Source organism: Vulpes lagopus, chromosome 11, assembly GCF_018345385.1.
Source record: "Vulpes lagopus strain Blue_001 chromosome 11, ASM1834538v1, whole genome shotgun sequence".
Lineage (NCBI taxonomy): Eukaryota > Metazoa > Chordata > Mammalia > Carnivora > Canidae > Vulpes > Vulpes lagopus.
In genome coordinates this window covers 90,536,638-90,562,043 of record NC_054834.1, presented here as the reverse complement: position 1 = coordinate 90,562,043, position 25,406 = coordinate 90,536,638, and the positions used below count along the sequence as shown (strand labels likewise).

The following is a 25,406-nucleotide window of genomic DNA, read 5'->3' as shown; positions in this document are numbered from 1 at the left end:
GTGGAGCTCGTGGTTTATTATTCAAATGCCCTGAGAAATACTCTTGAAATACACAATGTGGATGTCAATGTATGTTAGATATATGACCTTATTTTAAATGTGATCTGCATATAGCATGAAAATTTAAGGATGGATTACAAATATTTTAAAGAATGTAAATTTTTTAAAGATTCCATTTATTTATTCATAAGAGACAAAGAGAGGGAGAGAGAGAGAGAGAGAGAGAGAGAGAGAGAGAGAGAGGAAAAGACACAGGAAGAGGGAGAAGCAGGATCCATGCAGGGAGCCTGATGAGGGACTTGATCCCAGGACCCTGGATTCAAGCCCTGAGCTGAAGTCAGATGTTCAACCGCTGAGCCACCCAGGTGTCCCAAGAATGTAAATGTTTTAAAGATGTGGATGAAATAGGCAATTTCATTTGTTAATCTCAATTATAATTGTAAAAATGCGTCTTGTAAAAACTCATGAAGACTTTTTAATACATGTACCAAACCAAATTATTCCTAGAAAAGAAATTTGTAAAGCAGTATTTCCTAGGCTTGTGAAATTCTATGTAAAAAGCAGTTTCTTTCTTGGGTGTTAAAAAAAAGAGTTATGTGAGATCACAACTGTAAGAATAACATTTTACCTAGTTATTTTTATTATTATTGGCAGCAACATTCTTTTATAAAATAGATGGCAGATACACCACAAAACCAACTGAAACACTTCATGAATTGTCATGCCCAGATGGTTTATGTGCCCAGAATAGTAATGGGACTGTACAGAAGCTGACAGTCATTTTGGCAGGATCCGTCTGGTTTCTCCTCAGTATGAAAATCAAATCACTTTAAAAACAGAATTGCAGATATATGAATTTTCCCCACCTCAAATTATATAGTATAAGGTGAACAAGATACATAAATGTCGTATAATTATAACTTTGGTGTAAGGAACCCTTTGGAGAAATTGAAGTGGGACAGATGAATTATAGAAAGTGACCTGCTCAGTAGACAACTAGAAATAGCCAGGTTTAGCAAAGCATTAAAAAGTTACTTAAGAGTGGAGGATGAGCTAGATGGATGATGGGGATTGAGGAGAGCATTTGTTATGATGAGCACTGGGTTTTGTATGTAAGTGATAAATCACTGAATTCTACTTTAAAACTAATATTGCACCGTATGTTAACTAAAATTTAAATTAAAAAATAAAATGAAAAAGATTGTTGAAGTAAAATATAAATTGACTGTGGAAATATAGTTCGTCAGGTTTTACACCTGCATGATATAGTGATATAGTTTCTAAATTTAAACATTACAATAACCATTTGCTTTGATGTCTCCTGTTTTTAAGATTTTCTAAGATAGTCTCCATTTCTGCCAAAATATTTTATTTACCAGATTTGTTTCGGGTGTCTCTGAGGAATATAATTCAAGTGAATATGGGTTTAAGGTGGCTACTAATATTATATTTGCATATACTTTACTGAAGTTTAAGATCACGTAAGTACTTGAAAATTATTTTGTACTATGAGAATGGACAGGCACTGGTTTGGGGGTCAGGAAATAAAAATTCTGATTCCAATTCTGCCATTATTAAGCTGTGTGACCCTGGACATATCACATATTTATTTTGGAAGTAGAAAACACAAAAATTCTCAAAAAAGAAATATCAATTTTGCTTTGATTCAGTTTGCTTTCTATTAAGTGAGAGGGATGAATTGGATGATCCCTAACTCTTCTTTAAATGTTTGCTATTTCTTGATTTTTATGGTGACTTCTCTTTGATTCTCTTAAAATACCTTACTTAACCTTTCAGAAGTTCAGAGGTTGAGGCAAACTAAGTCATCTCTGCCTAAAAGCCTTTCTTGTAGTCTCCGGTGACTTGTTCCTCATCAGCACCAAAATACTATTATAGTAAGGATTACATATATTCTTCTGTCTGTAAAGAGAAACTTAAAAGCTACACCTGAGAAAACATAAAGCTGTATGTTTGGTTCACTCTTCAGTTGGTCAATTGATTCCCCCCCCCCTGTAAATTTTTTCAGGGCCAGATAAGGCATACAAATAGTAGTAATAAATTTAATAACTCATAATGGTAGCAGTAGAACCTTGGAGGAAAAGATGAGGATTGTCTCACCATGTTGGTGGCAGGAGGGGCAGGCAGGCAAGGGGGGGGGGGTTGCTTTTAGACTTTAAATACAACATGGAATTTGAGGACACCATGGAAGCAAAAATATCTCATCAGAAGTTAGCAGTTATGCTATTTCTTCACCTAAACCCACGATTAAATTAAAATGCAAAGTTGTGGGTATTAGTAGTCTCTTAAGGGGAACATTAAATAGCATCTGTCTTTCTCACTCACATTCAGAACCAAGAGAAAAATTAAACAGAGGACTTAAGAAAGGAATAAAATTTCACCTTCATACTTCGTAGAAGTTTGTTTGGAGGATATAGCTTTGTGTGAAAGCCCCAAAAAGCCCGCAAATCAAATTCCAGAGTTAGGCAGACCTACACATCCAGGCCCAAGTTGTCATGGACAGAGGTGCTTTCGAAAAAGAAGTTACATAGTCCTTAACTTATAAAAGGCCAGACTTCTTCACAGACAAAGCGTTTATAAGATTACCTTCATGCTTAAGGCTATTTGTGTGAAATGCTGCGATGAAGATGAAATGCTTCATTTGAGCTGTTGTAGACATTTCCATTTCGATGGAAAAATTCAGATGCCCAAAGAAGTCTGAGTATGAGACCTCATGGGTAAAGGTTACTTTAAATGGAGCTTTTTTTACAAAGATGATCAAAACCACATTGTTCACCAGTCTAGGCCACCTCAGTGTAAAAATCTTTTGGCTGTGATACACAATTGCTCAAGTCCTATATGTAATACTTACTTAATCTTCTACAGAAAAGAGAAATACAAAATGTCTAGAAGCAAAAACTTCATCCAGTAATAGAATGTTTATTGTAATAATTATGTAAGGAATTCAGGAAATCTTAGAAGTGATACAGAATATTCTCATTACTAACTTTTGGATCCTACAAAGCTCTCCAAGAATGTGTAATATTACTAAAATGTAATTCTAATGGCACTGATTTTGCTTCCCTTTTTTATATCAGTTTGATATCATCAGAATGTATCATATATTATTTCTACATTCTGATAATTTTTCCCTTTTTATTAGTCTTTCATCCATATTAATTAACATTGGGCTATTACTTTATTTCTTTCCAGTCACAAATTCTATATTTTTTATGACTTTTTTTTCCACAGCCTCTGGCTTCCATTTCTTTTCTTTCCTTTTTTTTTTTTTTCTTATCTTCTATAGAACTTCATATCTGATTGTTTTTTACTATTGTTTTGCTTGTCTTTCTGAAGAACAATTCTTCTTCCATTTTTTCCCCAAAGATTTTATTTATTTGTTTGTGTGTGTGAGAGAGAGCTCACCTGCATGCACACACAAGGGGGTTGAGGGTCAGAGGGAGAGGGAGAAACAGACTTCCCGCTGGGATCCTGACCTGAGCTGAAAGCAGACACTTAACTGACTGAGCCACCTAGGTGCCCCTTCCATTTTTCTATTGTCCATTATTCTACTTATTCCCAACATTTTAAGAAAGATTTTATTTATTTATTTATTACACAGAGAGAGAATACAAGCAAGGGGAGCAACAGGCAGAGAGAGAGGGAGATGCAGGGCTCCATCCCTGAACCCTGAGATCATGATCCTACCCAAAGGTAGACACTTAACCAACTGAGCCACGTAGCCACCCCATTTTTTGTCTTTTTCACATTTGCTGTCTGTTAACACATCTTTCCTGTTATTTTTTGTTCCTAGTTATGGTTACTTATTTTTTTTAGTTCTCTTTTTTAATTTGATCTAAATATCCCTATTCTTCTTGAAAATACATATATGCCTTTGAAGTTTTTTCACTAAGAAAGTGAGCATGTCATCTTGTCTCTTTTATAAGTTAGCAAGGGCTCCTCTGTCAACCCAAAGACATATAAATGCTGTTTTTCTTGTAAAGAAAAAGGTGTAAGCCAAAACCATCGATTCTGTGAGGTTCCCTCTTCCATTATCAAATGAGCTATAGTCTCATAAACTTAGGACCATTTATTCAATTATACATTTTTTTAAATTTTTTAAAATTTATTTATGATAGTCACAGAGAGAGAGAGAGAGAGAGAGGCAGAGACACAGGCAGAGGGAGAAGCAGGCTCCATGCGCGGGGAGCCCGATGTGGGATTGGATCCCGGGTCTCCAGGATCGCGCCCTGGGCCAAAGGCAGGCACCAAACCACTGCGCCACCCAGGGATCCCTCAATTATACATTTTTGCACTGAAGAGTGAAGTTTCCTTTCAAGTATAAATGAAAATCTCATGATTCACTTTTATATTTTCTAGCAAAGTATGTACAAATTCCAAATATAATTTAGAACTTTTTTCTATAGTGTTACTGACAAAATATTTATATTGAATTGTATCTGATAGTTTCTAAATATTCCATAAATAAACTTATGGGATAGGTTATAATCTAAAATTTTTTTAAAGATTTTATTTATTTATTCATGAGAGACACAAAGAGAGAGAGGCAGAGACACAGGCAGAGAGAGAAGCAGGTTCTCTGTGGGGAGCCCGATACGGGACTCGATCCCAGGACTCTGGGATCACACCCTGAGCCAAAGGCAGATACTCAACCACTGAGCCACCCAGGCATCCCAATTAAAAATTTTTTATTCTATAATTAATATAAGGCTTATTTTTAAGTAGATATTTGAATATAAGGTCTACTAGAGTTGCAAAAACCCTTACATTAATTTCAGTGTGATGTCACTATAATATCCATGAAATTGCTCATATATAAATGTAATTCTAGCATCTGAACTAATTTATAGTTATTTGTAATACAGTTAAAGTGATCATATTTGTCAATGTAAAATGCTTTTCTTCTGTCTTCCTGGTTGTTTACTTCTCCAGTTGAAACTCACAGCCAATAATCAGGAAGACTTGCCTGGAGGACTTTTCTCAAATGGACTATTTCTGAAAAATAGGAAGACTTTTAGTAACTTTCTGTTCATTTACACAACTTCATGGGCAATGATCTCCAACATAGGGCAGCAATTGGCCACAATGATTATATATATTTATAATATACCTACATACAAGATCTAAACATATACATAATAAGGAATTTCCAAAAGAAAGCAGTGAAATTAAAAGGATAAGACCAAATGGGATGGGCAAAGACATACCAGATAGCAAACAAGAAGAAAGTAGGAGTTATATTATTATTTTGTGAAGGCTATACTTAATTTATTAACTTAGAAAACTTCATATCTTTATTATATTGTATTTCCATCCAAGAAAAGGATATCGTCTTTCCATTTATAATGTTTTAGATTTATTCAAAGATTGAAAAACTTTCTTACATTGTATTTATGAACTATTCACTAATTGTAACTTCCCCTTTTAAGTAGACTATTTTTTAGGTTCACATAAAACTGAGCAAGAAGTTCAAGGTTCCCCTATATGCCCAGCCCCCATTTAAGTACAGTTCAATACCACAGTATCATTTTGTTATAACTGGTGAATCTACATCAACACATTATTATCACCCCAAGTACAAAGTTTAGATTATTGTTCACTTGATGTTGAACATCCTATGGGTTTGGACAAATATGTGGTTACTTCTATCTACCATTATGGTACCATCCAGAAAAGTTTCACTGCCGTAAAAATTCTCTGTGCTTCGCATATTCATTGTTTTTTCCCCACGAACCCCCGCAACCACTGATCTTTTTACTGTCTCCATAATTTTCCTTTCCCAGAATGTCATATAATTGGAATCATACAGTATATAGCTTTTTCTGATGTCTCTTCCACTTACTATTATGCATTTAAGTTTCCTCCATGTCATTTTGTGGCTGGATAGCTCATTTCTTTTTAGTGCTAAATAGTAGTCCATTGTCAGGATATACCACCATTTATTGATCCATTTACATTTTCAGGACATCTTGATTGCTTCTACATTTTGGCAATTTTTCTTAATAAAGCTGCTATAAACATTTGTGTGCAGGGTTTTGTGTAGACATAGGATTTCAGCCCATTTGGGTAAATACCAAGGAGAGCAATTGCTGGATTGTATGCTAAGAGTATGTTTCATTTTAAAAAGTTGCCAAACTATCTTCCAAAGTGGCTGTACCTTTTAGCTGTCTGGATGGCAGGGGATGAGAGTTCCTGTTACTCCACAGTCCTGTCAGCATTTTGTGTTATCAGTGTTTTAGTATCAGTATTTGGCCATTCTGATATGTGGGTAGTGATTTCTCTTTGTTTTAATATGCATTTTTCTGATGACATATGATATGGAACATCTTTTCATATGCTTATGTTCCATCTGTGTATCTTCTTTGGCGAGGTATCCATTAAAGTCTTTGATAATTTTTTTCAATTAAGTTGATTGTTTTCTTATTTAGACTTTTAAGAGTTCTTTGTGTGTATTTTTTTCTTTTGAACTAAAATAAAATGTGTTTACATTTTTTCTGGGGAAGTTCAATTAAAAAGAGGTTCTAAATACACCTGGGAAGGTGTCGAAGCTGGAGAATCTATGAAATCTGTTACTCCTTAGTTGCAGCCTGATTGTAGCAACAGGAAGAACATCAAACACGGGAACACAATGTAACCCTTCAGTTTTGAAATGTTGCTAAATCTTCTGGTGCTTCAGAAATGATTGCCCTTGCCCTAAAAAATTTAAAATCATCTCTGCCATTATATGGGAATGTCTTTGAATATTTTGGATAGCAGTCCTTTATCAGCTTTATCTTCTGCAACTATTTTCCGCCAGCCTGTGGCTTGTCCTGTCATTCTCTTGAAATTGTAGTCAACAGAACAGTTTTTATTTTAATGAAATCCAGCTTATCAATTATTTTTTCTCATGGATCATGCTTGTTGTGTTTTTATCTAAAAAGGCATTCCCAAACCAAAGGTCATCTAAATTTCCTTCTATGTTCTCTTCTAGGAGTCATAGTTTCGCATTTTATGTTTAGCTCTGTGATCCATTTAGAGTTACTTTCTGTGGGGAGTGTAAGGTCTGTGTCTGGATTCATATTTTTGCATGTTGATGTCCAATTCCAGCCAGCACCATCCATTGGAAAAGACTATCTTTGCTACATAACGTTGCCTTTGCTCCTTTGTCAAAGATCCCTTGACTTAATTTATATGGGCTTATTTCGGAATCTCTATTCTGTTCTGTTGACCTGTTTGTCAATACTGTCACCAATACCACACTACTTGGTCTCTGTGGCTTTATAGTAAGCCTTGAAGTCAAGTCAGTCATCCAAGTTTTTCTTCTTCAGTATTGTGTTGGCTATTCTGGGTCTTTTGCTTCTTTATATAAACTTGAGAATCAAGTTGCCAGTATCCACAAAATAATTTGCTGGAATTTTGATTGAGATTGCATTGATCAATAGATCAGTTGGCCACCGGAGATCAAGTTGAGAAAAACTGACATCTTGAAATTATTGAGTTTTCTTATCCATGAGCAGGGAATATCTCCATTATTTAGCTCATTTTTATTTCTCTTATTAGTTTTGTAGTTTTCCTCATATACACCTTGTACACATAACCTGTCAGGTTCATGCCTAAAAATTGCATTTTCAGGGTATGCTAATGTAAATGGTTTGTGTTTTTAATTTCAAATTCCCCACTTGTTCATTGATCATGTATAGGAAAGCAATTTACTTTTGTACATTGATCTTATATCCTGCAACCTTGCTGTACCTGCTTATTAGTTCCAGGAGGTTGGTAGGTAGGTTGGTCGGTTTTTAATTAATTCTTTTGGGTTTTCTACATGGAAAATTTGTTATGTGCAAAGAAAGACACTTTTATTTCTTCCTTCTTAATCCGTATATCTTTTATTTCCTATTTTTGTCTTATTGCAGTAGTTAAGACTTCCAGCACAGTGTGAAAAGCAGTGGTGAGAAGGGCTATCCTTGTTTTGTTTCTAATCATAGTGAGAAAGCTTTTAGTTTCCTCTATTGTATTTTTAAGTGCATAACGTTCCTATAAAGAAAATCCTTTGAGTTTTTTCTCTTTTAAACCCGGATACTTAATTCTCTCACTACTTCTAGGAGTTTTCCAGATGTTTCTGTTAAGTTTTCTAGGTATACAATTACAGAATATGCAAATAAGTACAATTCTACTTCCTTGTCCTTATTATTATAAGTACAATTATTTCTCACTTCTAATTCGATTGGCTTGTACTTTCAGAAAATTATTAAATAATAGTGTTGATTTTTTTTTCTTGACTTTAATGAAAATACCTCTAGAATTACTTCATAAGATTTGCTACTGACTTTGGGGTTCATACAAATGAATAGATATATTTATAGTTAGTTTATGTAGTAGTCAATGTTCATTGGAATAACTAAGAAAAAAAGAATCTACCTTATTCCATATAGACAACAAATTCCAAATAGATAAAAGAGTTAAATATATAAAATTAAAGCATAAAAATGCTAGAAATGCAAGAAGAAAACATGATCTATCATATATCCCTCCTCTCCCCCAGGGACATGGTTGCTTTCCTCAGCATGACACAAAATCTGGGAGTCAAAGAAGAGCTACAGTTAAATCATCATGTTAACATTCAAAAATATTTTTAAAAGTGTCTTAACCTATAGCACAAAAACACCAGAAACTCAGAAAAAATATACCCTTTTAAAAGGCCCCAAATTAAATTGTTGATGCCATATCTAAAAAAATTGATATAGATTAGCAAGGAAAAAATGGAAACATGGACTGTTATTTAAATAGGAAGCCACAATAAATAAATAAATAAATAAATAAATAAATAAATAAAAAGCCATAGAAAAGAAAATTTTAAAACTCTTAACCCATATAGAAAAAAGTTCAGCTTTTCTGCACTATGCAAATTAAAACTATAATATGATCCCATTTTTGTCCCAATCAGATTAGAAATATTGAATATATAATAACATATTATGTGGTGAAGTTATAGATGAACAGGCACAGCATTATATTGCTGTCAGGAAAACCAATGCTTCATAGCAAGTAATTTTGCAATAATATTAAAATTAACGATTCACCTTTTACACAGCCAAGTCCATTTTTAGAAACTGATACCATAAATATGTCCACATATATGTGAAAGTATGTGGATGAAATATATTTGTTGCATCTTTATTTATAAAAGCAAAAGTTTGGAAACAACCTGAATACTCATAGCTGGACAATTGGTTCAATAAATTATAGTACATACAAACAATGGAAAACCATGTAGCCGATGAAAAAGTTGAATCTATAAAAATTGATAAGGAATGAACTCTAATATATTTTTAAGTGAAAAATGAAGAGTTTGTATACTAAGATACTGTGTGTATGTGTTTTTAAATAGAAAATGTGTGAGTATGCACACGCTCGTGCTTAGTGTTTACCTGTTACATACCTGGAAAAATATATGGAAACCCGTAACATTGGTTACCTCTGGGAACAAAACTGAGTGCTGAAGAACAGGTGGCAGGGAGGGTTTACACGTAAAGTAAAAACATCCGTGTCATAATACTTCCTTTATGAGAAACGCACCACAGTTGTTATCCCTAAACTTTTATTTCCAAATAAATAACTGCCAGTATTTTCCTGATGCCTTATGGGACAGAGTTTTGGGGTAAAATATTCATTTTCCATTCATTTAAATTTACTGATTTAATTTTTCTATTCTTCCAGGCTGATGGAAAGTAGATTGTATGAAATTTAGTTCACTTACTAGACAGAGGGTACAGATTTAGACTTGAACATCCCACTTGTTTCTGGCCATCCACTGAAAAATACGGTCATAAACCTGACAGCGGTGGGAACGTCCTTCAGTGAAATTTGAGGTCCCTCTAGGACTCTTCACAAAACAGTTATGGCTGCAGTTTTATTATTGCAGTTTACATACACCAAAGCTGCAATTAACTGCATCATAGCTTGTTGACCTTAATGAGTTAACACAGTTTCCAAATAAAACTCATGGCTGAGCAGGAGACTCGGCTCTGGGAAGTCTTGGCTCCATAGTATCTGTGAAATTTGAGCTCGTATTAAATATACCTTAAAACTATGCATCTGGGATTTGGCTCCTGGCATCAGGTCAGATCTGACTCTGCTGTATGGAGTTGAGAGTTTTGCCTCAGGTCCTTGTAATATGTTTAGCACTATAGGACTATAGACTCAGCAAGAATAGCATTATTGCTTGGGTGAAGAAAAACACTTCCGTTCTTGTTGAGCTTATGGCACCCTGGCTTCTTTCCGATTATTTTTTCCCAAAATAGAAGAATTCTGCTGTCTTTTCCCATCTGAAGCCCAATCTAGGAATTTCTTTCCAGCCTACTCTTTTTCTCATTCCTAGTCAAATTAATGGCATTTGTCCAACACTGAACCATCTCTGTGTGTGTTCAAGTAAGCCAACCCTGCCATGGCTAATGATGTGAGCAGGTCACAGATCCAGTTGTCTCAATCTCAGATTAGCTCAAGACTCAGTACTCCATCAGTACTGATTATTTGATTCGTTATTAAGGCTGGCTGCAGCAAACTGTTTTGATCCGCTTGGCCAAGAGCCACTTGTCAGGACCTAAGGGTTAGATTTTTATATCCTCTCAGAGTCAACTCCCTTTCCACTTGATCCTGTTGATAAGCTATCCATTGCCTCTATGGGGATCCATCCTCATCTGGGTGGCTTACAGAGTGAACAGCCCATTAGAGACATGATGGTATTTAGCCAAATGTGCTTTAATTAAGGCTATAGTTGAATCGCTTTCTTAAGTCATGGCACAGTTCCTGTATTGGCAAAGCAAAAGAAAGAATAAACATGGGACACTTAACAAAACCTGAGATAGAAAACATAACTGTTAAGCCCAAGCCAGTGAAGCAGAAAGTAGAATGGTGGTTGCCAGGGGAGGGGGGATAGAGAGTTGACATTCAAAGGGTATAAAGCTTTAGTTATGCAAGATGAATAAGTACTAGACATCTGCTGTACATCTTTGTGCTGGTAGCTGATGATGCTGTCATGCACACTTATTAAATGCAAACATTTATTAAAAGGGTAGACATGGTGTTAAATGGTCTTACTACCAAAAAATTAACAATTACATTTCATTTAATTGGAAACAAAAATCCAATCCTCTAGTTTATATTTCATGACCAGAGTTTATAGGTATTAAAATCTTCTCTTACTCTCCTTAGAATATCTGCATCCTTCTTTTTTTTTAGGACTTTCATATGCAGAGTAAATGGTAATTAAAATGTGCAGGATGACAAGATGGAGCAAACAGTGCTTGTACCACCAGGACCTGACAGCTTCAACTTCTTCACCAGAGAATCTCTTGCGGCTATTGAAAGACGCATTGCAGAAGAAAAGGCTAAGAATCCCAAACCAGACAAGAAAGATGATGACGAAAATGGCCCAAAGCCAAATAGTGACTTGGAAGCTGGAAAGAACCTTCCTTTTATTTATGGAGACATCCCTCCAGAGATGGTGTCAGAGCCGCTGGAGGACCTGGACCCGTACTATATCAATAAAAAAGTGAGTGTTTTTATCAGGCATATTTTACTGCTAATTGCCTACTGCATACCTTGGACTATTATAGTACCAACACATGCCAAATTAGCAGAAAGTCCTTCTGTTTAAAAAATAAAACACATTTGTATGTGTTTTATGTATATGCATGCATGAGAAATAAATTGATATCCTAACAGATGGAGCTGTCCCAAATGCACCATAATGGATACCTAAAAATAAATATATGTTGTAGGCAGACAGCTAATTTAACAAATTCTCCCCAGAGATTGTATTAACTATACAATTTGATGTGGCTTCTACACTTGAAAATCCTGAAAGTATCACAATGATAAAGACTTCGAAAATGTCAATATTAATTTCTCAAGGAACAAAATTTGATGCCACAAAGGGTTTCAATTTCTGTATTATGTTATATATAATAGATCAATTTTCTGCAGAAATTTTTTTTCTACTTGGAAAAGAACATTCCTATACAAACTATAGTTTTAAAAGTTATTCAGAGCAAATTATAATGTACTTTTTCTTTCCATTTGGATCCATGTATCTTTGGGAAGTATCATGTTTAACAGTAACATTCATTAAAACTCAGTATATCAATCAACTGAATTATGAAACAAATAACTGAAATGCTGTATGACAAATGTTAAATCAAAATTTAAATAGTGAAAGCTATTCAGCCATTTTCTCAATACTATTAATACATAAAATTTTGCTTAAAATATTTTTATTTCAAAAAATTATTCAATTTCTTGATGGAAGTATATTGATATTGGTAAGAATTAACAAAAACATAGTATTCTGAAGAACTTATAAAATAATATTTAAATGCCTGCATTTTCTGTATCCATGCTTGAAATGAATACCTTATATTAAGCACCCAGTCTTTCATAATAACCATGATTTCACCAAACCAAGAAGGAAAAGCAAAAAAGTATCATATTGATATTACATTAAATTTATGACTAGTTAACTTCCAACATTTTATTATCTTTTTCACCTTTGAACTCTTGGTAGAAGGGTGGGGCAAAAAGATTGTAACTAAGCAAATAAATTTATTTAGTTGGACATGAGCCTTAAAATACCCCCAAAACTTTTAGGGACCCTCTTGGTTGCTGGCACAGTTCTGTATCAAGTTAGTCCTTATTAGATGTATAAGTTTGGTGATTTTAATATGTGGATTTGAGACAGTTTCACAAATTACTTCTTATTGACTACTGTAGTTTCAGAGGTAAAAATCTCAATATGCTCAGATTTTTTTTTTTTAATTTTTAGGGATATAACCAATTTCAGTACTTACTTTCCCTTTTTAAAAACTGGTTTGCCTGTTATACAGTATAGAAAGAGTTTTTAAAGTCACTTTCTATAGATTTTATTATCTTTTATTTAACTTTCCTTTTTAACATAGTATTGTTAAATCTTAGCAGGTAAGAGTTTATCCACTTTATAACTACCATTTAAATTATAAATTGCACATTATGGTTAAGTTAATCCTTTGAAAATTAATTTAATATAACATCCGGAAAGCTAAAACCCAAATTAAGCCAATGATGAAGGGCTTATTTGCATAAGGGAAGTAACAATGCAGAGAATTCAATTATACAACATTTTAACTTATTTAAAATTGCTTCATTATTAAAGGACTCTGATGTATTTCTAGGCAGAAATTCATTCACACCATAGAATTTGTTTCTTTATTTTTTCAGCCATTGGACAGCCTGTTTAAAAGTGCTATTATCATGGATTAGTGAGCTCCATCCTCAGCAGGACTTTTGCTGCCCCCCAATATCCATGCCCCACCTTTCTGGTAGGAATCATAATCTAAAAATAATTAAAGCTACCCAGAGACTACCCCTTTATCAACAGGGCTGAAATCTAGCCTCACAGCTCATACTCCATGTCCTTATTTATAAAACAGTAAGTGACTATTTTGAGAAAGACCAAACTAATACATGTTGACAAGGGCAATTCTTTATGTGAAAACCGGATTATCCAATCAATCTTTGCTTTTAATTAAAGAGTTTTCTTTCCTTTTTAAAAAATATTTTAGTTATTTATTCATGAGAGACACACAGAAAGAGATAGAGACATAGTCAGAGGGAGAAGTAGGCTCCCTGTGGGGAGCCTGATGTAGGACTTGATCCCAGGACCCCAGGATCACAACTGGAGCGGAAGGCAGATGCTCAACCACTGAGCCACCCAGGTGCCCCAATTTGAGAGTTTTCAAACTGATACAACTTGTGTTGAGGGAGTATCCCCCCAAAAGAACACCCCTTGGTTGGCTTATAACATATGATATGTAACAAAGGATACAAAGGCAGATAGAAAAGAAAATTATGCAAATCTTTTCAAATAGTTAAAAGGAAAGGTGTTAAAGCTGAGGATAAAAGACCAACTCTGAAGGAATGACTAGCCAGCCAGATTCTTGTGCTGAAGTAACCCTTAAAACTTTGTTAGACTCACATTCAGACTTGCCTCTAACCCTCCTCTATCTTTATCTTCAAATGCACATTGTGTGAGGCAGGAAAAACATTTTGGCATTTTGGAACAAATCACATTGTCCAAGCAGGACGACCTGATAAAAGAAATATTGTTATCAGGAAGTTTTCCCCAAGGTAAGGCACATGCACTGGCTCACCACTGAGCTGACATCATGCAAGTCTTTGAATGTAAGCCATCCAACAACAATGCAAATGAAGCTCTGCAGCACTGTAATCCTTAGAAACTAACCCTGCATGCTTAGGGCACATGACTAAGCTATGTGTTTAAAATTTCCTTCTTTTGCATTTTCATGGGAAGACGTTCTATGGTTGCCATTACACTGCTTTCTAGTCTTATATTTTCTTTCCATAATTGGATTATCTCAATATTGAGGAATAGCCTTAAATTCTAAGTTAGTTTGCTCTGATTAAAGTTGGAATGCTTAGAAAAGTAACAGCCTTTTTAAAATAATGACTATTTCTTTTGATATTTGATAACAAGTTTTATTTTCTGACTTGGATATCTGAGATCATCAAGGCAATCTTCATTAAAATGGTGGATTACACACACATGGGAATCCTAGCATAGACAAAGCATCTAATGGTGCAAATGTCCCTGGAGAAAATGCTTCTTAGGATGAAATTTCCCACTATCCCTGATATTGGGGTTGTAGATTTTATTGCCTGAGTGAGCTGGAATATGCAAATATCAGGAGGCCAGTGACTTACTTCCCAAAGGTTTAACTCAAGTACGATAATTCATGTGCCATTTATAGCTATACACAAAGTCTCTAGTTTCTTTCTTATTAATGTATAGAATAAACAAAGCAAGCCACTATAAAAATGGTTGCAGAATCTGTTCTTTATGTTATAAAGTACAGTGGTATCCATATAGGAAATTTATATGTAAGGAATAGAAACACACAAACCACACTAAAGCCCTCTGTGATCTTCTAAAAAGACAATGTCAGTGAGCTTTTGGAAATGTCATTGCTGATGGTATATTTTCAGATGGCATATGCCCACATATTTTTATCTTCTTTGCCCTAGTTTAAAATGTGCAAGTTATATAATGTTCAAGAGTTCTACTAAAATTGTTAAAGTAGTTTAATCCATGGTGGTCAGTAATATGGTAGTAACAACTGAAGAGATCGTAGCAACCATCTCATGAACATTCCTGATGCATGGAAGCATTTCTAGACCCTCAGAAGTTTTAAGCCTTCAGCAGTCCACGATAAGAACTAAAAAATAAAATAACAGTGCTATCAGAATATAGTCACAGAATTTTCCCTATCATGTTAGCTCTGGTCCAGTGGTCTTCAAAACACAATTCCAGGTTGGGTTCCTTTTGTTTGTTTATTTGTATTAGCTATGTGGCAAGGCACATTAGCTTGTGAACACTTTTTAAGCTTTTTTTCCCTTATTTTTTTCCACATTTTTTTTCATAGTTTGGCTTAATTTTGTACCATTTGGCTATACATTCAAATTCTTCACCTACTCTTTATTACAGAAAACTTCTTTCTTCTCATGTTCTTCTTAAAATTACAGATGACTCATTAGTACCATGGAAGAAAATATCCTTTGTGACAGTGTCCTAGAAATAGAATGAAAGTATTTTAGATCTGTAGTGAAAATGGATGTTTGTTAATTATGGAATATAGAAATGTATCCATTTAAAAATGTATTCTTTCTTTGATTGTCTCATGGGCCATTTTTGAACAACTTATTCTCCCTTTTTATCAACTCTTCTAAAAAAAGATGCATACTGCCTCGTTATTGGAGCTGCTTGAAGAGTCATATATGAATTTGTGATTCAAATTCATGCCTGGTCTGTTACTGCTGCAGGAATTTAAAATGGCTATATTGAGTAGAGAGAGCTGTTTGCTTTGTTTTTAATTGGGATTAAGGGGTTTTTCTTGCAAAAAGAATTTAACAGAAAATAAGAAAAGTAGATGGTAAACAAAAGCTTATGATCCCATAAATTATATTATGAACAGTCGCCAATTTATAACTTTTTTTTGGCATATCATTAGCTCCTCTAGAGCTAGCAGTCCCCCAGGCTCTCCCTTATACCTAAAGCACTATAGTTGACTTCCAAATCTTTCTCCACCTCATCCATTATTTCTTCCTTATGCCCCTATCTTTATCACTTTCCCATCTCTGACTCAGAAACAGTCCCAAATGAAGGTGATGGTAGTAAAATCATGGTTAGCATTTATTAAGCACCTGCTATGTTAGGAAGAAACCCTTTGATTGAGACAAAAATCCAACAGAAACAAGTTCTTGAAAACAAACAAGCTAACTAATTAATAAATAAATGTATGTGTGAGGAGAATCTTATTTTACTATCAAAGGATCTAGCTTCTAAAAGAACAACAACAGGACACAGTCATTTTCCATTTGAGCTCTTCTTTCTCCTGTGCTGGCTATATTCACAGATTGGCTCCTCCCACAAGATGGCAGAAATGGCTACTGGCAGCATCACGCTAACATCCTACAGCCCAGTAACCCCAAGAAAAAGCTCATGTTTTCTCCAAAAGCTCTAGCAGAAGTCCTAGAATTTGTTCTAATCAGTTCCCTTGACTTCCTCTGAATTAATTTCTGTAGCCTTGGGTATGTGATGGTCTCCTTGCCCAGATTAGTGCCACACATTGACCTATGTTGCCAAGGGATGGGTCTGCTCCACCCAAGCCACATGGACAGACAATGGAGCAGAGGTGTTCTCTAAAATGAAGACATGGAGTCAGCTGAAGAAAGTATGCCAGGTAGGGAAAAATTATAACTATACTCAATATGCTACATGTCAGAATATTTACAGTTTTTATTTAATCCTCATGTCCTTCCAAGATAACTCTTGTCTTTATTCTAAAATAAGGAAACTGAGGTGAAGTAATTTGCCTAAGATCACAAAGCTATTAAGTAATGGATACTAGATTAAAACAGATCTGTCAGTTTCTATGGCCCATTGCCATGCTACTTTGGGTTTGTAGTCTTTGCACTGATAATGCCAGTGGAAAAGAAAAGCCAATAATAGAATTTAAATAAGCCTATTTCCTGCCCCTCTACTCACACCACCTTGTAAGCTGTACCCTTCACCTCCTAGATGGGCAATATTTCCCAAGCCTGCCTTACTGCTTCCTTATTTCTGCTCAATCAGGAGCATGCCCTGTCTTTGTAAAAACTAAAATCTTTAAGACTCAGTAGACTTGGATCAACTTCTAAAATAATTAGATAAGGGCACCCAGGTGGCTCAACGGTTTAGCGCTGCTTTCAGCCCAGGGTGTGATCCTGGAGACCCAGGATGGAGTCCCATGTTGGGCTCCCTACATGGAGCCTGCTTCTCCCTCTGCCTGTGTCTCTGCCTCTCTTTCTCTCTGTGTGTCTCATGAATAAATAAATAAAATCTTTAAAAAAATAGATAATTACATTTCCCACCAGATTGTTATAGGGTGATAAACATTTTTTCTTCAAAGAGGACCAATTCAGGAAACTTAAATTATGTGCCTCTGCAAAGAAATGCATTTAATTTGGGTCTGCAGGGTAGAAAGGAGAGGAGAGAAAAGTTTTCCAGAGAAAGGGAACAGCCTATAAGTGGACATGCAATAGAGCTGGACAATAATAAGTAGGAAGAAAAGAAGATGTGGTTGGGGAGGTGGGCCAGGGCTAGGTAAAGGTGCTTTGAAGTGTATACTGAAGAATTCGAAGTGGGCAAAACCTCAGTAGGATTTGAGTACAGGAGTGACATGGTCCACTTTATATTTTTAAAGATCAAGTTGGGAGTGTTTATGGAAGCTTAGTCTAGATTTTTGTCAATGAAAACAGAGAATGATAGATGGGATCTAAATATATTTTGGAGGTGTGCAAGAATCAGACAAGAGCAGACTTATGGCATTGTTTTCTGAATATGAAATTTGGGAGGAAACGTTGAGCAGCAAAGTTCCAATGTGAAAATTGATCCTGCTTTCAAATATGCAAGTTTTGGTATGTGTACGTATTTGAGAACCAGACAAACACACACTTTTCACCTTTTAAGTCTTATATTTTTGTGGCCACTTTAGAATTCATTAAGGGCATTCACATCTTCTCTATTCAGATGTAAGAATCAACAGGGGATAATTTGCTCAAAGTTCTGACACAGCAAGTCTGCAATAAAACTGGGCCACTAATTAGTCCTCTCCAGTCAATGAAAACTTGAGCATATAATAATGTACCACACCCACGATATAGGCTGAAGATACAGGCTGGGACATATTTGACCCTCAGATTTTACTCACACCTGCAGTTAGAGTTTCTCTTCTCTGAGGTGGAGGCAGAGGCAGAGGCAGAGGCAGCTATAACTCTGGCTGATAGACCCCAGCTGGGCCTCCCGTGGAGGGCACTGGCCCCACCCCCACTATTACACCCAGCTAAAGCCTAGGGACCAGCAACTTTACAGACTCTTCCTTGGATACAAATTCTTCTCTTTTGGATGAGCTTAAAACAGTTTTTTTTTTTTAATTGACTGTGAGGTATTGAGCCCACACATACATTTGCTTTGAATCATGCACTATTGTTTATTTTGAATTAGTTTCCAAGATCTATAAATTGAGAGATTATACACACACAGACACACATATAATCATGCATATTTCGGATTTCTCTTATAATATCAGATCTGGCATTACTGGTTTGCATACCAAAAATTGATATGGACCTCCTACCATCTAGCCTCTGTGGGCATTTTGGCTTGTGATCCCTGGATTAAAGATTACATGTGTAATTAGGTAAAGGCCAGATACTAAAGCTTGGGTGGGCCACAGGTAGGCAAGTGCTACAGGTTGTTCTTTAGACTGCTTATCCCAAGCCTAAAGGGAAAAAATAGAATAAGACTAGGAGAGAAAAAAATTTTTAAATAATACATGTTCCCTTCAGTTAGGTGGTAAACATGTGAGAATGCTTTCCATTCCCCCAGTGAGCCAGAAAAAGAGGAAAATCTTGGCCTGAATCCACAGGTCATCACAAAATAGTCAGAGTAAGACCATTTAGAATGCCCAGGGGGGAAAAAAGTATTAGACACTGTGGAGTTGGCAGGGATGAGGAATGTTCCCAGGGATAAGCACCAACAGGAATCTCTTGACTTTCTATGAAGTTCTTTACACCCAAAACTTCTGAAATATCTCTCCTCCTGCCCATGGCTCCCATTCTATCCCTCTCTTCTAGAATCTCTTCCCTAACCAGCAGCTTAGAACTGGGAAAAGGTTGACTCCTCTTCTGATGGAAGACTGAGCCAGGGAATTTCCCTAGGTCACATGCTAGGGCAACATCAGGGGAAAGGTTTACCTTACAGCCCAGCTTGGAATTCTTTTGCCATTTGCAGAGTCACATTTTCTTTTACATGGTAATAAAGTTTCATAGTACCATTAATATAGAATTCCTCTTCATTGAGCGTTACATAGGCTCAATTTTGAGTGGCATGGAACTATATATATGTATATGTGTATATGTATATATGTATATATATATATATATATATTCAATATTTTCAATGGGAAAATATATTCAATGTTTCAAAGAATTGATTTCCAAATATATCTTTGGAACATAGTGTACATACAAGTTGAAAATCGCTTATTTTAAATTTTGAGGCTGAAGCATAAATTTCATCAACCCGTATTCTATAGTTTCTGTTGTTTATGACCATTGCTAACCTTCCTCTATTACTTTTGCATTTACCTTCAAAGCAGGCAAATGCAGTAAATTTAATTTTGGTAATTTTTTTAGATAAATACAAAATTGGGGCTTGCATTGAAACTATTGTAAGGAATATGGCTCCTAGATCGAAGGAAAAGTTAAGATTTCTTTAGAAGTGGACACCTTTAGAAAAAGAGACTGGAAAACTATGGCTTGTTAGATTTAATGTCCACCTTGGGAAGAAAATTATTTAAAAAACGCTTTCTAAAAACTCCGAGACAAAAATCACTTGATGCTAACAAGCACAGATTCATAAATAACAGTTTCTACTAAACTTTCATAACATAATTGTTTCTTTATTGACCATGCAGCTAGGTCAAGAGGAAGAATTTTAATGCTTGTGTACAACATAATCATTGACAATTTGGGCAATTTTAAATATTGCTCATTAAGAAACACAGGTTCACAGCCCCGCTATTGAAGAATCACCTGAGTATTTTATGAAAAATACACAATACGAGGCATCAGAATCTCTACTGAATTGGAATCATAACAACATTATGAGCTAAGAATGTGTATTCCCATTTTTCAAAAGAGACAAATGAGTCACATGAAAATGAAGTAACTTGTCTAGGATCTCACCACTATAAGGCTACATTTGAGCCAGACATCTGACTCCAGAGTCTGCACTCTTAATAACTACATTAGTTAAAACAAATCTTACTTATATTTTCCTAATGTTGCTCTCCAGATTGTCAGACTGTTGAGTAGCAGGGGTGTTTGCCTGTTTTTCTTGATTTGCCTTTAAAATCAGAATTGATTTTTACCTGGCTGAAGAGACTCTGAACTAGCAGTACACTGCATGGTTTACCTCTTGACCTGTGTTGCCAAATGCAATAGACATTAGCCAAGTGTGGCTACAGTACTTTAAATGTGGTGAGTCCATACTTTGAAGACTTAAAATTGGTATGAAAAAAAAGTAAAATCTCTCAAGAATTTTTAATATTGATTTCATGAAATGATAATATAATGGATATATTAGGCTAAAGAAACTATTAAAATTAATTTAATTTGCTTCTTTACTTTTTAAAACTATGACTCAGAATATTTAAAATCACATATGGGCTCAGGTTTGTAATTCTCATAATATTTCTATTGGACAGCTCTGATCTAGGTAAACATTCCCTTATCCTTCTAAGTTTTCTTCCATTAGCTGATATATTTGAACATTTACTAGTATACAGACTTCTTGGGGTCATGTCTATCTTTGTTTTCCCAAATAAACCATAGCACAGAGATTTGCACATATTGTGCTACATAGTTAATATACATCTTTTACATTGATATTTAATTCAATTAATATTTGAACCTAAACTAGTTCCATGATACTTTCCATGTGTTTGACATGATCATATTAGCAGCTTATCATTTAGGGACTCAATAAATGTTACTTGAGTTTAATAACTACATATGAAGAGGTGACAAATCTGACCACCATCTAATGTATGAAGAGTTATACTCATACAAATGTATCCTTAAAGTGATATTTCATATATAGAATCTCATTTCTGATTCAGTGAAAATGCTATTTTGAAATTTGTTCTGAGGCACATAATTATTCATATAATTATTTAATTATGTTGAAATGAATCCATGAGTTTTCTGCACCCTTGGGCTGTGAAGAGAAGTCTATTTCAAGCTCAATGCTATTTATCAGCCTTTCTCCTCAACCATCAATTTTGAACTTCTTCATTGGTATTGAAGTAACTTTGTACAGTAAACATTATCCTGAGGAGTTGTGGTAATGAAATTTTTATTGAACTAATTAGATTTAAAAGACGCTAAGGTACTTCATTATATAATAAACCATCCAACACATTCTTTTAAAAAGCCAATATTAAAGTATACATTTAGAATTGGTTAAGATGGTAAATTTTGTTATGTGATTATTAGTAAATGCTTTAAGAAACACAGAATCAGAATCTTTTGTTATATGAAATTTATGTCATTGTATGTTGCTACTTTATTTTTTTGGCTGCACACTGCTAATTGCTCTGAAATATATCTAATTTTTAGAATGTGATTCCATTTACATTCATGGAAACTAGGTTTCTGGGGGGCTTTGGGGTTTTCCTCTGTGCTAAAAAATCACTACATGAGATGAGCAGTCAATTGGGATTAGAATTCAATGTGTCAGCTAACTCAGAAATCCCAATACAGAATTTAGCACTCCTGGTCAACAGATACTCTCCAGAGAGCTTGGCTTCCAAAAATCAATTATTGGATTATGTCCATCTAACTCAAGAGTGGTTTTGATGGTGGCTGTTTTTATTTCCTATTACCCGTAGAGTGATATTTATTTTAAAGAATAAGTGGTTAAAAAATAATTTAAAAAAATTAGTTCTATTGAATGATTTTGCATTCTACGGGACTAATTTTCAAGATGTTTGAATTGGGAAAGCTTGGAATCACTATCAAAGGAATGTAATGTCTTAAGAGTTTTAAAATGAAATGAAATACACACCAATTTAAGACTTTCATTTAATTCAGATGCTTAAAATATTAAGAAAATAAATACATTCTCTTGGCCAAATACCTTATATCTGATAAAATTGCAGGTAAGTACCAGGTAAAAGGTAAGTGACACCATTGGATGTCCAGTGACAGTTTGGCTGCATGGTGCACAGTAAGAATTGCAACATTGGAATGATTCATTATGACACATAACAGAAGTAGGCAAAAAAAGTTAAATGGTTTATACTTTTATACTTCTATGTTGTGTTCCTATCTTACAGACTTTTATAGTATTGAATAAAGGGAAGGCCATCTTCCGGTTCAGTGCCACCTCTGCCCTGTACATTTTAACTCCCTTCAATCCTCTTAGGAAAATAGCTATTAAGATTTTGGTACATTCATATCCTTTTCAAGTGATCGATACTATTTGTGTGTGATCTAGAAGTGTTTTGTAGCTAAATATAAAGTTTGCTTGGGAAATGTCCATATTCTATGGCTTTTATCAATATATCTTTCAAACATATATTATATGTCACTCTTTCTTCCTAAAAATACTTGTATGAATTGAGTCTTAGAAGACTAGTGAAAGGTGGCCATATTTATCCTTACCATCTTTGTACAAAGTTTGTGATTATCTGGAACTTGCAGTGAATAATGATATAATAACAGAGAAATCTATTTCCAGAGCCAAGTATAGACTTATTTATTATATGAAGCATTTTAATGGACCTTAGTATAAACCTTTAAGTATATTTTCTGTGGGAGAATGTCAAGGGGCATTAGCCAATACTTAGTGAATTCTTGAACTTTTCTAATGAAATACATGAGGAAATATTGGAATATTGGCTGAACTTCAAATTTAAGTCATTGAATTATGACTCTGTCATGTAAAACTGATTGCTTAGTAAAGACTCTGGAAATTAATGAAAGAAGCTGAGATTATATTTCTGAATAGTCTTTAGGGATTTGACTTTGCAATTTTCATTGCTGTTAAAAACGGACTCTAAATTCGTCTATTCATATTCATTGGCAGAAATACTTTATTTCTGGTATGTCTCATTTGATAGCTTTGGTGATAAACACATACTCTCTGATTTTTTTAAAAGATTCTAAAACTGAAAAGGCCATTCTATTTTTAACCTGCTAGCAAGAGAATCCTTAGTGGTCTAAATATGATGCTATTAATATTAAAAGATTTGAAACATAAGAATTATATGTTCAAGGTTTTTACATTTACAGAGGTTACCTTATCCTAGTTTGTACTCCGAGTGCCATCATGTGGTCATTTGATGAAAACTTCCTTTTGCACTTATGGAAAATTTTTGTTTTGGCAGTAAACCGTAGTGGAAAGAATGTTGGCTATGAGGGCAGGAAACTTATGTTCTACTCCTCAGCCAAGTTATCTAATTTCTCTAGAGCTTAGGTCTTATTTCTCTAATTCCTGAAATATAGTGATTAGGCTAGGTGTTTTTCAAGGTCCCTTTCAGCTCCCTAATAGTTCTGTCTTCGTCATTTGTTTGAGCTAACACTTGGATCCTGTCTACTAACATTTAGGCCTCTGCCAAGTACCTTCCACGTTTTTAACTCATGTCATCTGCACCTAGAACTGACCAGGTCTAGACTTGATCAGCTACATTATAAGAAAGTCAGTGGAGACCTAAGATTCTGTGGTCAGAGTGGCTGAGTGACTTGCCCAAGATCACTTTTATGTTGAATTTTAATTATAATTCATATCACATTAAATCCTGGCCTTCTGGAATTTTCATTTTTACCCATATTCAGTACTGCTGCACTTGTACAAACTCAAAGTAAAGCAATCAGACACTTAGCACCATGCTATACTCTACCAATTTTTAAAATTTATCATATTTACATTATTATTTAATGCATCAAATTTCTATGTATTTAAGAAATTACAATATTGCATATATGTGCCTTCCTTTAAGATTTGCTCTTTTAGTCACTTGAATTAGTTCAAATTCAAATTGTTTCAGATCGGTTATCTCTCTTCAAAAGCTGTACTACTCCTGATTGCACAGTTTTCTCACTGAAGTTCTCTGGGAAGTAAGTATACCGATTCAATAATAGTATCAAAGCAACATTTTATACTTACATAAAGCTTCCTCATACATTATCTCACTTAATCTACACAACTCCTCTGTGAGGGCGATATTATTGCCCATATTTGACAGATGACAAAACGTAATTGCCCACAATGTATTAGACGGTGTCCTGGATAAACTACAGTTTGAGCTTTCAATGCTGGTTTTATATAATATAATACATGGATTTAGATTTTCTTTTGTGTGTTCCTTAACAAGTACCTACATTATTCAGCATGCTAATTATGTGCACTATTTTGACAAACTGTGTGTTTATGACAATGAGTAACCCTCCTGACTGGACAAAGAATGTAGAGTAAGTTCAACTTATATTTAAACCACCTACTATGTGAGCGTGTGTTTGTGTGTGTGTGTGTATGTTTGTGTGTAGATGAAAGCATATACATGTAGAGACATATAGACATGTATATCTATATATTTAGGATTTTGAAACAATACCCCACGTACTTTCCAAACAACACTGAAGAGTATTTTTAGTAAAGCCATTTCTGAGCACAAGTACAAGCAGGGAGACAAATGACGTTGGCCTTCAGGCCTGCTGGTATTGGATTTAATATCGGTCCCTCACTTATATTTGATGGTTATCAGAATCCCATCATCCTTGGACATTCACCATTTTTCCTTTAGGATCTACAGTGGCCAAAGCAAATGTGATGAAAATAATTGCAGAAAAGAACCAATATGATAGACCTTGATTCCAATTAAATTCTAGATGAATTCAGTGAATTAAGAAGTTACAAGGGAATGTTACACATGCCATAAGAGGACAATGTTGATCCTCTTCAGAGTTTTCATTTCCATCAGGCACATCCACTTTGTGTCAGGCTTATATTAGTTTCAAGCATTGTCATCAAAAACTTCACTGAAAAAAAAAAGTCCCCAAATTCGGAATTTTACAACTTGAAAATTCAATAAACTGCAGGCTAAACTAACTGGAGTGAAAGTTACATTTGTGTTTTTGGAAACCTGAAAGCATCACTAAGAGCACTGGTGTCTCTGCTCCGGGCTACCTCAGAGGGCAGAGAGGCTGGAGTTGTGTTAAGTGCTGCTGAGGCTGCTCACCTGCCCAGGTTGTAA

At 34.8% G+C, this 25,406-nt stretch overlaps 1 protein-coding gene across 13 annotated transcripts in view; it reads left to right on the top strand.

Annotated features, from left to right (window-relative positions):
- The window catches only part of SCN1A (sodium voltage-gated channel alpha subunit 1), a 140,816-nt gene that overhangs the window by 51,616 nt on the left and 63,794 nt on the right, over positions 1–25,406 (top strand). For 10 of the 13 annotated variants that reach the window (XM_041774191.1, XM_041774193.1, XM_041774189.1 and 7 more), the window contains exons 2-4: positions 11,236–11,548; positions 22,488–22,606; positions 24,535–24,624. In XM_041774191.1, the coding sequence (XP_041630125.1) occupies positions 11,285–11,548; positions 22,488–22,606; positions 24,535–24,624 (473 nt within the window). In that variant the 5' untranslated portion in view covers positions 11,236–11,284. Of the gene's footprint in view, positions 1–11,208; positions 11,549–13,645; positions 13,648–22,487; positions 22,607–24,534; positions 24,625–25,406 lie in introns of those variants that run through there. The other 3 variants (XM_041774194.1, XM_041774184.1, XM_041774195.1) reach the window with 3 other exon arrangements.